Raw genomic sequence first — 16,595 nt, 5'->3', positions numbered from 1 at the left:
TGTCTATTCGTCTGTTAACTGCTTGCATGCTATTCATCTGCCATCCACTTAGTTTATGCATCGTCTCCATCTTCTACTACCAAAGGTGTTCGGTTCCGCTCATCCACTGTTGAGTTACTTGTGCCTTTTGATTTCTGTCAGTGTTGATGCATGCTTCACCCATGTGATAGTGATTGTTTGGTGTTGCGGTCTTGAGCCCCACCAGCCGCGCAACTCGGGGTGCCTATGAGAGTTATGGAAACAGGCTCAGCTGTTTCCATTACTCCTACAGTAATCAATGAAAAGTGACCCCTGTTTTAGAGAGAGCTGGGACCTTCATATATCAAACATTTATGACATGTTCCATAGTTACGCCAGAAATGTCTTAGATTGGAATAAAATAAATATAAGTAAAAAAGTCAGCTCACCCTCCCAAGTGCACGAAATAAACAGCGATCACCACACCACAGGAACAATATTCAGGAGGAAAAGATCAACACTCCTTGTGGAATTTGAAAATAAATCTCCTTTATTTTAAACAGCCAGCAGAAAAAGTGAGCAACTTGAAGTGGACAAATTACATAAAGTGTCCGACCCCTCTAATGCATTTCTAGCTCTCGAGAGCCATCTTTATTTAGATAACCTGTACATTAAACAGAGCAGCATGTTCACTATATACATTGTACAGATGATCAGCATCAATTGACATTATACACTGTCTAACAGAGGCACCATATGGTTTCACAACGTGGTATAGACCATAGGCACTTTGTGTGCCACCACACAGGGTCATGTGTTAGGCCTCATGCCCACTTCAGTTTTTTTCATCAGGGTGTTATCGTTTTGTTTTTTAACTGATAGCACCCTGACACGGGCCATGCACACTTCCGTTTTAATGGAACCGTGCGGCCGTTCTGTCAAAAATAGGACAGGTCCTACTCCTGTCTGTTTTTGATGGAACAGTATCGTCCTTTTCATTGAATTGGTCAGTGAAACAACGGATTGCACACAGAAGCAATCCTTGTGCGGTCTGTGTTTCACAGAACCGTCATTAGTGGCCGTACAACGGCCGACAGAAGTGGTCATAAGGCCTTACTGAAACTGTCGCACTACCTTAATGTTTCCTTACAGGGGTAACAGTTGTGGGCAACTTGCAAATTTCACACTACTTTTTCCCCCATAGGGAAACATTGAGGTCACCCAATAATTTTATTGTGTGTATACTGTATAATGCCTAGCACAAGGCCGAATAAAAAGTTATACAATTTTCCGATTCCTCAGGATTTTCCATATTTCTGTTTTTAGCCATCCAATAGGAACCTTTATTGTTTAAAGAATACAAATCTTTTCTGGTCATGTGATGATCACACGGGTGCACTGCTCGTTACAGAACATAGATCTGATAATTGTAATGTAACTGTAACTAGCTGTCCAGCTGTGTGGCACAAAATCAGAACAGATGTTATACCTCTGGAAGTAAACAATAAAGGTTCTCCTATAATGACAGCAAGCAAAGACTTGAAAAACTGAGGAATCAATACAGAAAGGATTTGACAAATTGTGTAACTTTGCATTATAAAATAGATAAGAATCATTTGTTGAAATCATAATACATTTCATAACAGTGACATCACTACATGCCATGTATAATATGTTATGAGAATAATGTCACTACTTTTCAAGAATAATATTTGTTAAAACTTATTATTAAGATTATGTAATGATCACGTAGAAAAATAAGACTCTTAAAGTGCACCTTTGTGACGGCGCTGGGAACAAGACCTAGGGAAGATGTTCGGACAGCAACAGAATTGACTCAAATTTTTTTTATATTTTCAACTTCTTGGTACTGGAGATTTGTTCAACCCAATCTCACCCTAATAAAAGGAATTACATTTTGCCTAATAATTATTTTAATAATAATAAGTAAATATAGAACTTGTCTTTGGTCTGTCATTGATGTATTGAGCTTAGCTTGTAATACACAAGAGTAAAGGTACTTTTACACAATGAGACGGCTAGTTGATAGGCGCTCGTTTGCTCCTTTTACGAGGCGCTAGTATGGGGATGAGCGATTGTTAGTCCGATCGCTCATCCCCATACATTATTATCATGTCGGCTTCGCGTCTCGCTGTTTACACAGGGAGATGTGCTTTCGACAACGATAATATTTTACTCATTTAAAAAGATACGATCAGCTCATGAAATGAGCATTTGCTTGTTCATCTGCTGATCGCTGCCCTGTTTACACAGGGCAATTATCGGGAACGAGCGTTCATTGAACAATCTTTTGCCCGATAATTGGCCAGTCTAACAGGGCCTTTATTCATGTTGTAGATAATTCTCTGCAAGTCCTAAAGTAATGACAAATACTCAGACTAACAAGATCTTTTTCCCACTTACCGTAGGTTTTTACTGGAATTTTCACAGCAGAAATGATTTTTAAGCTGATTGCTCTCCATCCATACTATTATTTTCAAGAAGGTTGGAATATTTTTGATGGTATCATAGTGAGCCTCAGTTTGATGGAGTTGGGTCTTGCTGATGTGGAAGGATTATCAGTTCTAAGGTCATTCAGACTGGTAAGAAAAAAGCTTTGTACTATAGCTGTATTGGTCATGATGATATCCCTTTACTGTAGACATTTCATCTACACAATGTACTGTTTTATACTGCTACTCTACGCAATTTTCCTCCAATGTGCTAATGTGTTCCAAATTTCTCTGATACCTGACAACTTTATCATTATGGCATCTCCTATTCTTTAGCATGTGGTCTAGTTGATACAGCATTGATAGTTGTTTTAATCACATGAGGTTATTGAGTTCTTCTCATCTTTACTTAGGCGATTACAGACATTTTCATTGAAAGTCAGAACATTCTGCAGTAGACTAGATAAAACTTGTAAGTCATGGCTTGTAAAATATGAACATTTTCATCTTTTTAGCTTCGTGTCTTCAAGTTGGCAAAATCTTGGCCTACCCTGAACATGTTGATCAAGATCATTGGTAACTCGGTGGGAGCGTTAGGAAATCTGACCTTGGTGTTGGCCATCATAGTGTTCATCTTTGCTGTGGTCGGCATGCAGCTGTTTGGTAAAAGCTACAAGGAATGTGTCTGTAAAATCTCTGAAGACTGTGAACTTCCCCGCTGGCACATGAATGACTTCTTCCACTCCTTCCTGATTGTGTTCCGAGTGCTATGTGGAGAATGGATCGAGACCATGTGGGACTGTATGGAGGTGGCAGGACAATCTATGTGCCTCCTGGTGTTCATGTTAGTGATGGTGATTGGGAATCTTGTGGTAAGTACAGTGTATAATGATTATTAAGTAAAATTGGGTTTTAGTACATTTAGGCATCCATACTATTATGTAGTATTAAACTTTCGATCCAGTCCCTTTGTGTCAGTTTAACCATGCTATTTTTTCCACTATTTGCACCCTCTTTTTGTCGTTCTCCCGATCAGCTCCTTTTTCACAGTACTGTTCCCCTCTTCATTTAGCTCAGGAATGACCAAATCTATAGGCTGTCCATCACCAAGAAGGAGGCATGCCAGCCTGCTTTTTGAGTAACAGGTTTTCATATTCACTGTGATGGACACATGACAGCTATGGGTGGTCCAAAGTGATGAAACCCTTAAATATCTGTCGGGGAATAATAGACACTGTAGTTTAAGAGTTGCATATATGTGTAAATGCATCCCTCAAAGACTTGCATCTTCTATCTCTATGTCCAATAAATGTCATATGAGAAACTTTGTAGTCACCCATACCCTTGCTAATTTTTATAAGAAATGTCTAAAACATGTAGATATTTTAGTCAATAAGCTATCATTATCAGGTTGGAGTTGTCCCATTATAACAACTAATCACCTATCCACAGGATACAAGATGAGTGTTTGATCGCTGGGTCTTATGAATAGGCGATACGTTGTTATTGTGGTAGATCCGCTTTAACCTAATGGATAGGAGACTATTTATTTATTATACATAAATAATGTATATATTGCCTAATCTAACTTTGAGCATACCTAGTGTAACTAGTTAATTTAAGGCTTATAACATCTATTATAATTTGGATATCAGTCAAGCTTTGATTTGATAAGTAGCCTTCAAATGAATGACAAATGTTTAATAGACGGTTGACTACATTATTTTCTCTCGAGGGTTTGGTACAACCTTTATATATAATCTTAACCGCTCATCTTTTTATGTACTGCTTAGGTTTTGAATTTGTTCCTGGCCTTGTTGCTGAGTTCATTTAGTTCAGACAACCTCACAGCTACAGACGATGATAATGAGATGAACAATCTCCAGATTGCTGTCGGGAGGATACAAAGGGGAATAGATTTTTTTAAAAAAACAGTTCGCGAATGCCTCCAAAAACCCTTTGTTAAAAAACAGAAAGTTCTAGATGAAATCAAACCACTGGAGGAGCTTCACAACCGAAAAGAAAGTTGTCTATATAACCATAACGCAGTCGATATAAATAAAGACCTAGATTATCACAAAGGCGGCAATGGAACTACCAGTGGAGTAGGCAGCAGTGTGGAGAAGTACATCATCGATGAGAGTGACTACATGTCTTTCATACATAATCCAAGCCTCACGGTTACTGTCCCCATTGCTGTTGGGGAATCTGACTTTGAAAACCTTAATACAGAAGATTTCAGCAGTGAATCCGATCTTGAAGAAAGTAAAGAGGTAAGCAAATGGTTTTTAACTTATACATTGCCAAGACATGTGTTTTTTTATTTTTTTGCTTTCTTTTAGAAATTATATTGCTGTTTCTGGAGATGGAAATTTTCATCAGTATATAAATCACCCTCATCTGCTTTGATTATTAAATTGTAATGCAAATTTTGAGTTCATAAATATTCTGTTCAAGTTCATTACTCATTTATTCATTTATTACAGTAGTAGAATTTATTTTGTATTTTTATGTTTCTATGACACCCTAAAATAGCTTTTTCTTGCTGGAAAAATTGTAAATTTTCTACCATTATATTTAATTTTGGAGATTTAATCTTCTTCACCCCACTCTATTGTAAAAGTTTCAAACTGATCTTTGTCCTTCAAGGTAAAAATCACTGGTGATCAGGCTCAGTTCCCTCTGTGAGAGGGAAACTGGTGGCTCAGCTGATCCCATTGTTATTAAAGGAAATCTATTGCCCCTTTTTCACTACAAGTATCCGGCATTAACGTTAGACATCTTTTAAAGCCACCAGTCCTGTCTGAATGGACTTTGAATGCTGCATTCCTCCAGGTGGGATCATAAGGCCAATATCCTGCAAGGTTGGACACCACATATGAGTCTGTGATACCAGACTTTCTTTTTGGGTCTGTTGTACCAGGCACTTCTGGAAACATGGAAGCAGATATTTTGTGGGCTGTGCCAGTGTTTTTGAAAATGTGGTCTATGACTTCCTTTGGATCTAGAAACAGTTGTACTTACATATTCAAGTACTTCTGACTGCTCGTATACCTAGAAAAAGTAGGCCTCATTGTTTTTTCAATAAATATTGTTGAAAGTCAAAGATGTATTTTTCCTAGATACTTCAAGGGGATCTAAACTTTTTTTTAAATGTAAGCTGTTTAGTTGTGAATTCACAAAAGTGAATATATGCAGATGTATATATCTTCATTATAATTGTGTTTCTTTCATTAACATACATTTATTTCTATATTTTATTGTTATACTATTTATATTTTTATTAGGAAAATACATTTACATGCATACTAAAATCCACAAATGCAATATAATGGACTGGTATATATATATATATATATATATATATATATATATATATATATATATATATATATATATATATATATATTTGGATATGTTCTCTATCTTCTTTAAGTATTTATTTTCTAGCCAGAGTAAAATAAAAATGATACAAATATAATGGTGGTTTCTCTTGGCTCAAATACCCACAAAATCTCTCTCAGACCGGAGCAGGCAAAACTAAATTGGGTATGATCCAACAAATACCCTAAATAACATATATAAAGTACAGTGAAGTTTACCGCTCAGACGGCACTGGTAACAGTCCAATATCATTCAGTATGGACTCTCTCCCAGAAAAATGCAGTGGACAGTCCGCAATGCAATGAGGGTGTGGATGGTAATTCTTATCCTTGTAGTTCCACCAAGCTCCTTATCGTCTCTCTCCACATTCAAAGAACTCCTGGTAGGAAAAGGATCTTATGTCTCTAATAGATGGAAAAAGGAAGACACATAGTGCAACACCCTCTGAAAAAAGATTGCTCCACGCCAAGTTTAATCCATACTCACAGAAATAACAAGAAATAAAAGCATCAAGGTAAGTAAAAATCTTTAAAATTTCTAGGCGGCACGCCAAACACTCTGGTAGGAAAAGGATCTTATGTCTCTGATGCCCCAGAGGAAGCCGGAAGGGCGAAACCCAGGGTCGGGCGAGAGTGTTTGGCGTGCCGCCTAGAAATTTTAAAGATTTTTACTTACCTTGATGCTTTTATTTCTTGTTATTTCTGTGAGTATGGATTAAACTTGGCGTGGAGCAATCTTTTTTCAGAGGGTGTTGCACTATGTGTCTTCCTTTTTCCATCTATTAGAGACATAAGATCCTTTTCCTACCAGGAGTTCTTTGAATGTGGAGAGAGACAATAAGGAGCTTGGTGGAACTACAAGGATAAGAATTACCATCCACACCCTCATTGGATTGCGGACTGTCCACTGCATTTTTCTGGGAGAGAGTCCATACTGAATGATATTGGACTGTGCCGTCTGAGCGGTAAACTTCACTGTACTTTAAAATAAAAATGAGTGCCAAAATTGTCATATTCGGTACAAATAATGAGAACATTTTGTATATGCCAGTATTCTAGCCAATCCAATAACCCTCCAGGGCTATGGTGAAAAGAAATTACTCTTCACTGCCCTGGAGGCACCATAGACAGGCACCGCTTACATTAGGATCAATATATTGCAGTGATAAATGCTTTCTACAACTATTAACTAGTGGCTCTATTGCATTTGCAAATACATGACCATGATAAAGGGATTATGTGAAATAAATATATAAGCTTCCCAAATAGAAAAAGAAAGCATTCATCATTTGAGCGTTATTTATTTTATTTCTTCTCTGGGACCCCACTGGTGATCTTTCACTGTCCAATGTGATGTCACATTCACTGGCCCCACTACCACATCAGTCACCAATGAGGGGCATGGGGATTTTTTTTATAACATGGTAACTGGTCTTTTCATTTGAGGAGAACCTTTCTATAAAAAAAAGATTTCAAAATCTGGAAATCTTTAAAAGAGAATTTGACTGGTCCTGGAGCTCAGTCCTCAGGTACAGTTATAATTGAATAAATGGCACAGTGCCTGTGTAAAGGATAAAAAGGTGCATGACCCCTTCATTCTTCTGGCAGACATACTACAATTCTGACCCCAACTTATCAAATGTTGACAGCCCATCCTAAATTTAGGCCATGTATATTTAAGTGCCGTTTGTGTGCTTGTTGCTGAATGCAATATCAGGAAATCAATTAAAATATTTTTAAGACATAACAAGAAACAGTATAAATAAACAAATTTGTGGTTTTTAGAAAATGATGAAAGATCACCGAAAAATTGCTTTTTTTTTTTTAAATATCTTTAGCTATTTTTATATTCAGCCAATTAATCTCTGTAATAATTTTTTAGATGTGATGTTTTTATATTTAATGGTCTGAAAAAAAAGGATGATTTGTAAGGCCTCATGCACACGACCGTAAATGTTTTTACTGTCCGCAAATACAGATCCGAGGCTATGAACACACATACGTAGCCGTCCGTAATTGCGGAAGCACCTATAGAATTCTATGGGCGAGTCCTTGCCGCAATTGTGGACAAGAATAGGAAATGTTCTTTATTTTGTGGATCATTTCTACGGCACAGACATTCACGGAAAGGTATCCGGGACCAATAGAAATAAATGGATCCGCAATTTCATTCATAATTACGAGTCCGTCATTACCGATGATAACTACGGTCGTGTTCATGGGGTCTTAATGTTCTTATTTTGTATGTGAAAATAATACTGCTATTGTACAGGTATGGTGTAATGACAGGGTAGGGAGACAGACAGGTGAACCCTAATCTACCCGACACTCAGTCCCTGCCTACTTGCACGACCCGTCCTAGGCGACGGCATACAACTGGGCGACGGTCCCTACGCTCAATATGTGCACGACAGACAAACAGACAAGGGTACACAGAAGCTAAGGGAAATGGGGCAGTTGCCCACGGCAACACCGTGAGCAACAAGAGTAGTGAACGAGCCGAGTCAAACCAGGAGTGTGCGAGGTACCAAACGCAGAGCAGGAGCGTAGTCAATAAAGCCAGGGTCAATAAGAAGCAGAGGTCAATAGAAATAGCTGGAATAGCAGAGCCAGGAAACAAGAGAGAATCACAGGCAAACACAAGAAGCAAATGAAGGTATAAATAGACCGAGGGCGGGAGCTAGAACCTTCTTGCCAGGCTGTGATAGGTTCTCCCACTCCTCAGCCTACCAGCCTGAGTGGTAGCAGATCGAGTCACTCTATCAGACTTAGGAGCAGGTGCAGACTGATTAACCACGGGCGTCGACACAGAAGCTGTGTCTGGCAGATCCTTTACATATGGACATACTTTTCTACTTGAGAATTGACACTTAATTGAAAGATTAGCAGCTATGCAAAGGACAGCTAAGTTTCAACAAAGTAAAAGAAAAAAAAAGTAGTAGTAAAATATCTCCATGCCAACATACTATACACACACAAGCCTTCACCGAGAAAGCCCAAAAAAAAAAAAGATCTGATATAAAAAGTAATAGCAACTGCTTGAATTACACAATCATGTCTGCCTAAAACCTAGAGTAACTGTAAAGATGTAAAAAAAAACTAATAAAGTTACAACCAACCAAAAATTGCATCCAAATAGCATACTGGTAGTCCCAAAGATGTTTCATTTTTGTTTTAAATATTTTTAAATATTTTTCTTTTCACTACAACTTTTCAATGCTTTGAGCTGATCTGCTCAGCTCTCTATAAAAATAACACAGAGCTCACTGTGGTAAGACCTCATGCACACAGGTGCATAATGGCTGTTTACGACCTCTAAGTTGTCACTGAGTTATAATTTGGGACCTGTATTACTGTATGGGAACTCTACTGTACTATTGTAATCTGTATGCCTCCAATTTAGTTTTTCTTTTAGATTCTGTATGAATCTTACAGAAAGTAAATATTGGCATGCTCCATTGGACACCATATTGCGGAGGCTGTATAGGTCCGTATTTAGTCAGCATATGTAGTCTCTGAGGGTCCTTATTATGGAGCTGTAGGGACTTTTTGAAAATATTGTATCTTTTAAATTGAAATCGGACTAAGAGCCATATGTGCATTGAGCTTGTATGTTCTCTGTGTGTTTGTGTGGGTGTCTCCTGGATGCTCTCCCATACTACAAAAACATACTGATAGGTTCATTGGCTTGCTATGAAATTGACCATTGTGTGTATGCCTGAGATAGGAAAATTAGATTGTGAGCCCCATTGGGGACAGGCAGTGATGTGAGGGGTGACAATCTGTACAATTATGCCCAATATGTTGGTGCTATACAGGCAACAGTGCATAAATGAATACGGTGACTTGCTGGTTATGCATCAACTACCAGCATAGATGCTAATTTGTTTTTTTTGTCATTAAAATTCTGTAATTTTTTTAATAAGATATTATGAATCTGAGGTCTATATAAAAGAATTTGGGGAAAAATAGGAAACCTCAAGCACATAAGGGTGCAGTCACACATGGCGTATTTCCTCAGCGGAAAAATACACTTTGGAAAACTATACAATGTTAAGCTATGGGAAATAATTTTGCATTAAAAAAAAGTTGCAGATTTGAAAATAAAGTTTTCCATTGGACGTTGCACAGTTTTCTGAAGCTTACTTTCACACTGCAAAAATACAAGGCAAATACGCCACGTGTGATGGCACCCTAACAGGATTAAAGAATGGCTTATCAAGGTTAGGGGTATTGTTAATTGTATCTTTTTTTTTTTTTTTGTGCTTGCACATTTTTTTTCTTTACTTCTCACAGGGGTAAAATCAAGCAGAAGCTACCGAGAATGCAACTCTGGTTCTTTTAAACAAGGCAGAGCAACGTGTCACCATGTTTCCTAAGGTTAAATAAAAAAATATCTGATTACAATTAATTTTTGATTGGCTTGCATGCAAATCAGCTGTGTCCCTTGCCTGCCCATTGCAATCCAATTCAAAACATGCACAGCTAATAGGCTTAGGCTGAGTCATGTGACTCGCATGGTCTGCCGAGACTGGCCGATTAAGATGTTGTACTAAGACTATAAATGTTTGATTTCATTTTATATTTTATTTTAACTTCCTCAGCATTTGTATTGCATGCTCTAAACCTAACCGCTTAAAAATAACAAATGTAAAGTACCAATGGAGCATGCAGCATTTTGAATGTTGATGAGAATATAAGAATAATGATTTTGTAATATATTTGTTTATTCGCACAAAGATCAAGAAAAAAAATGTTGTAATTTGTAGCTCAAGGGGTTCCAAAGAAATATAAAAATAAGGTGCAACGCAGAAGACATGTTCAGAAACTTGGGTTATAAAGAAGGGGGTTGGATGATTATTTATTTGCATATGCTAATCTAGATGGACTAGAGATGGACCATGCAACTCCTATGGGACCCCTAATGAGAGGGAGCCCAGACAATGTTGGCTGTTTTTGTATTTTAATGGGTGGTGAGAACCTGTACTGGGACCCTCTCACTACTGTGGGTAATTACCCATGAAAAGGAGATGAGGGCAAATAGTCGCCAAGTCCTCCTGTACCAAGTGGTTTGGGGTGTGCCATTGTTAACCAGCACCAGAAGACATAGACAACTATAAATAATAATTATAGACAAGCATTTACGAACAAGCGACCCTACCTGCCACTATAGTCAATCCAAGGACTAAATTTGACCAAATCGTATATTATTGAATATGAGCATGTCTAGTGCTCTGTTATTCGAGCCTTAGGCCTTATTCAGATGGGCGTATTGTCCCGGTGTTCAAATGTCCGTATTCCGGATGTAACCCGCGGATGTAAGCATGCAGGACTCTGAATCCGTGGTGCTGTAAGTTCATTCAGTAGAATCAAGGGGGCTCCTGTAGGACAGTTAAATCTAGATACAATACGTCAACTTGAATAAGGCCTTATATTTCTGGAAAACCACTTAAAATAATCAGCTTTTAACTTAATGAGGATGTATCTGATGTTTTCGTCACAAATCTTGCCAAATATAATTGATGGATATAATTACATTTGAAAGACAGTATGTTAAAGTACTACATTTATGTTGTGGAAAGAATAACATTCTCAGAATGGGAATATTTTTAGGGTGTCAATAACCTCTGTGTTTATCTTAACATTTTGAGAATTGGGTTGAAGTAATAAACACCAGCATGCAACCAAACTGTACAATAGAGAAGAAAGCAAAAAACGCACGGCGCCACATAGTGCAGATCACCAAAAGTAATGAAATAAAACAGAGGAAAGTCAATTGAGCTGACCTCTTGGCGTTGTGCTAGCACAGGCACAACGCTGTTGTAGACTGATAGTGAAATAGGTATCATTAGACCGCTGCAGCCAGGTCCCATCCGGTAACTGGAGGTGGTTACCGCTGTAAAGTATTTGCAGGAAGAAAAAATTGGTGGACCATAAACGGCGCTGCTGGTAATAAAGGTGGATTCAGTTCCAGTGTTTTGAAATACAAAAATAAATAATTTATTGTAAAAGACTACGCGTTTCACCTGCTGGCCTAATGAAGATGCTGGTTCAGCGTTGAAACGCGTAGACTTTTACAATAAATTATTTATTTTTGTATTTCAAAACACTGAAACTATACACCAGGAAATGATGACATCATCGAGGAAAAATAAACTTAGAATTTATTTTTTACTGTCACTGCTTATTATATCGATATGTTGCATCCTACTGGTTGTATTACTGTCTGTTGTTTTTGATCAAAAGGGTTATATGAGAGTACAAAAAAAGGTTTGTTTCCCACAAACAGCGCCACTCTTGTCTATAGGCTGCCTCTGGTACTGCAGTTTAGCCCCATTCAAGCGCATAGGGTTGAGCTGCTATACCAGACACAGTCAATGGACAAGGGTGGAGCTGTTTCTAAAAAAAGAGGCAAACTTTTTCTAATCTCATACAACCGCTTTAGTATATAGGGTCTTTAAATAAATGTATAAAATCAGACAGTCCACTTAAATGTGTGCAGGTAAATAGAGATGTCAACCAAAAGCAGGCTTCAAGGGAAGAACTTAATCATTCAGAAATCACATTTTGTTTGGGTCCATGTGCTTATTTTTCTTCAACTACCATAATAGTTTTACTCTGAAGTCACATTTACTATAATTAATGCCAGTTAGAGGTCAGGTTAGAAAATCAGAGTGGAGATCTGATGGGCTACTATGAGCATCACTTTCACTGCACTAGTGTCATAAATAAGCCCTAGTGTATGGCACGTACACATGAGTAGATACACAGAAACATAAAATAAATAATATTTTGAGAAAATATAGTAAATACTATTGTTTTGTATAGATAGCAGTTAGAAAAAATGTACTTGCACTAATGTAGGTTTATTGGCACCCAAGATAGGATAAACTCTACCGCCTCCAAAAGTAGCGGTCAAACACTTGTTTGGCTTTAATAGTAATTAAAAGGGGTTGTTCAGAATTAGAAAAAAAGGGACTACTTTTTCACAAACATCGCCGCTCTTGTCCATCGGCTGCGTCTAGTATTACTGCTCAGCCCCATTCACTTGAATGGGAATGAATTGTAACACTAGACACATCGCATGGACAAGCGTAGCGCTGCATCTGAAAAAAGTAGTCCCTTTTTCTAATACTGAATAACCCCTTTTTCTTTATTATGAGCAATTACCATAGAAGTGTTGTATTATTATATCTTTCTGTAGTATAAATGGATTATATTGTACTAAGTATCAGTGTTATTAAGCACTTGACCCATTGTGTCTTTCTCCTTTAGGAAACTTCTTTTGAAACACTGGAATATATTGTTTTGTAACTATTTTGGTTTTCCCATGACTCCTCTTTTAACTTTTGCTTTGGCTACAGCATTCTGGCAGAGTTTGCTATTCTGTGAAAATGATAGAAGCATTACAATTGCTAAAGTTATCCAAAGGTTGTAAGCTGCAAAGTTGCATAATGCACACTTTCTGTACAATCTACCGCACATTAGACATCACTTTGGAATTTGTAACTTTGTGTTGTTCAGAAATCATGGTACCTTTTTACTTGAGCTTACTATTTCACATTTAAACCAGTGAGAAGTTTTATTTGCCATACCTGACCACATGGTGCGCTGTTGCAAGGAAACATATCTGAGCAACACATAGCACAAGCACTTACATTCAAACACTTCGAAACCTATGCTCTATGGCACCATCTAGTGGTAGAAATATTTTATGCAGTAATGAGACGTCAACAACCAACACTTGAGCCAGGATAACAACCTGCTCTTGAACTTTAAGGTGTCTGACTCAAGGGCTGTCCTAAGGAATGAATGTTCAGTCCACACCTGGATTTAGCACTCTATTTCTAGACATTTCCAAATATAAAGTATTTCTAAATAGGCACCTGGTTGATTAAATGTCGGTCCACCTGGCATATACCCCTACTGTTATATAGATACTACTTTGAATCAACAGAAAAATGTTTCAAAAAATGAGAAGCTGGGGCATTCGATTTATTTATTCTTCCCGCACTCCAAATTATTCAGATTCTAATATTCTTTGTATATTGTTATTCACTTGTGTAAATACAAGATAACATTTTAATTTTCTACTATTTTCTATAGGGGAGAGTCACTTAGAGGTCTGGCAGAGGTATTCAGTATATCCCATATTTTCGGCCACAGTGGTTCATATTGCATTATCAGAGTGCCCTGATAGGAAACAATAGGGTGGCGGAGCAATATTTGACACATGCGACTTTCGTTATTTCATATATTTAGTGCAGGGACCAATAATAATCAATGAACACACGGCTTTACTAAATTTACTGCAAGACACGGGGAGAGCACTTTTCTGATTGGCTGTGACTAGACACATTTGTTGTTACATAATCCTCAATTACAATTACCGAACATTCAATGGATAACAATAATGAGGTGATCGATATCATTACATGGCTCACCTTGATGATACATTTGACAAATTTCAAATATACATATGCTTCCATCATTCTCCCTGTACATTTGCTACCTATCAGTGCCGCCATTAAAGCTGTTATACATTACACAGTAATAACATTACACCAGATCAGAGAATGCGGACTGTGTATGCTGCCAGATAAACTACTGTGATATAGAACGGTACTCATACTTGTTTCAGAATAACCAATTCCACTTGCAAATTGAAAACGAATGCAATCTCAATTTTTTCGTCAACCCAAAGTGCACAGGATGCAATGCACACAATTCCAGGTTCTTACAATTGTGATCTGCCGTTGCAGTAATATCAATAAGTATGAATATCGGGTTGACTAGTAGTTTGTAAATGCACAGTGACCATGGGTGCATTAAAAGAGATGGATGCAATTGCTTGAAATATAATAGTGTTTCCTTTTATGATAACTGATGATTTATATATGTTCATTTTTTTTCATGTATTACATAGCAAGTTTCATTTTATAAATGTCATCTTTGAGGATAATATATTTTTTATATTCTCTTGATGGAAATATAGTAGGTTTGTACATTGTGTAACATGGATTCCATTTAGGCTTTATTCACACGAGCGGTTACGATTTGGGCCCACAAAAAAGGGCAATTTTTCATGCATATGAGTATTTATGTGGTTTCCGTGTGTCATCTGTTTTTCTCGTCGTTTTTTTCTCTCTACAAGCACTTTTTGGTTTAACATTTTTTTCTGCATATAACGGGCAGGACTGGTCTGCAAAACGAACCAAAATAGTGTATGCTGTGAGCTTCTCACAACGACCCACGTTCCAAGAAAAAAATGGAATTGGCCCTTTCAATTGCATGGGTCAGTGTGCTGTCCATTGGTAAAACGGATAGCCCACTGACGAGAAATACGTTCGTGTGAATAAGGTCTTAGTAAAATTAGCGTATAATGAAAACACTGTATAGTAAATAATAAAAAAACTGAATAAATAGACATAATACAAAAGCTATATAAAAAGTATAGCCAAAGGGTAACCAATACTGAACGTAAGTATGAATGTAAGTATGCACTATAAACAAAATGTAAGGCCTAACCAATAAAAGACTAGAATTTAAATTGCCAAAGATATATTTTGACAGCTCTAGCTAATAAATGTCTAAAAACATAATAAGTAACTATAGTAATAATATAGACTAAGTATAATTTACTTGTTGGTTAGCAATGTGTTAATTTATCTCTTTTTTGATGTGGGGATTTTTGTAGAAGCTGAACCTAACAAGTTCATCTGAAGGGAGCACTGTGGATATCAGACCCCCTGGGATAGTCATGGAAGGAGAAGGAGAACTGGTGGACTTAGAACCAGAGGAGGCTATGGAGCCAGTTGCCTGTTTCACAGAAGGTGAGTGGGAGAACATTGCTCATTAAAGGCTGTGTGTACGGCTTTTTGCTTGGCGGTTGTCCTACGCAGCGAGATTACTCCTTCTCAATAATTTAGAATATCATCAAAAACTAAATTTATTTCAGTAATTCAATTCAAAAAGTGAAACTCATATATTATATAGATTCATTACACACAGAGAGATCTATTTCCAGCACTTTTTTCTTTTAATGTTGATGATTATGGTAACAGTTACTGAAAACCCACAATTTAGTCTCTCAGAAAATGTGAATATTGGGTAAAAGTTGAAGATTGTAGACTCAGGGTGTGACACTCTAATCAGCTAATCAACACAAAACACCTGCAAAGGTTTCCTAAGCCTTTACAAGGACTGGTCTGTTGCTCAGTGTCCAAAGTCCTGTTTTCAGGTGAAAGTAAATTTTGCATTTCATTTGGAAATCTCGGTCCCAGAGTCTGGAGGAAGAGTGGAGCGGCATCAATCCAAGTGTCTTGCGGTCCAGTGTGAAGTTTCCACAGTCAGTGATGGTTTGGGGGCCGTGTCATCTGCTGGTGTTGGTCCACTGTGTTATATCAAGTCCGGAGTCAGCACAGCGTCTAGCAGGATATTTTCCAGCACTTCATGCTTCCCTCTGCTGACAGCTTTATGGAGATGCTGATTTCATTTTCCAGCAGGACTTGGCACCTGCCCACACTGCCAAAAGTACCAATACCTGGTCTAATAACCACAATATCACTGCGCTTGATTGGCCAGCAAACTCGCCTGACCTAAACCCCATAGAGAATCTATGGGGTATTGTCAAGAGGAAGATGAGAGACACCAGACCCAACAATGCAGACGAGCTGAAGGCTGTACACGATTCTGCTTCCAACACAGCATACAGCGATTGTGAGAAAGGCCTTGGTTGGGCCGAAACGTTAATCGCTTTTCTAAAAATGCTGTTTGGAATAAAATAAAATATTTTTTGAAA

The 16,595-nt window shown here is 37.6% G+C and overlaps 1 protein-coding gene across 2 annotated transcripts in view; it reads left to right on the top strand.

The window, feature by feature from the left end:
* LOC142655350 (sodium channel protein type 2 subunit alpha-like) overlaps positions 1–16,595 on the top strand; it is a 170,765-nt gene that overhangs the window by 122,699 nt on the left and 31,471 nt on the right. For both annotated transcript variants that reach the window (XM_075829398.1, XM_075829397.1), the window contains exons 15-18: positions 2,388–2,561; positions 2,927–3,283; positions 4,205–4,684; positions 15,492–15,627. In XM_075829398.1, the coding sequence (XP_075685513.1) occupies positions 2,388–2,561; positions 2,927–3,283; positions 4,205–4,684; positions 15,492–15,627 (1,147 nt within the window). The remainder of the gene's footprint in view (positions 1–2,387; positions 2,562–2,926; positions 3,284–4,204; positions 4,685–15,491; positions 15,628–16,595) is intronic.

Source organism: Rhinoderma darwinii, chromosome 6 (genome assembly GCF_050947455.1).
Source record: "Rhinoderma darwinii isolate aRhiDar2 chromosome 6, aRhiDar2.hap1, whole genome shotgun sequence".
In the NCBI taxonomy this organism is placed as follows: Eukaryota; Metazoa; Chordata; class Amphibia; order Anura; family Rhinodermatidae; genus Rhinoderma; species Rhinoderma darwinii.
The sequence above is the reverse complement of the archived record's forward strand: the minus strand, read 5'-3'. Positions and strand labels throughout refer to the sequence as shown.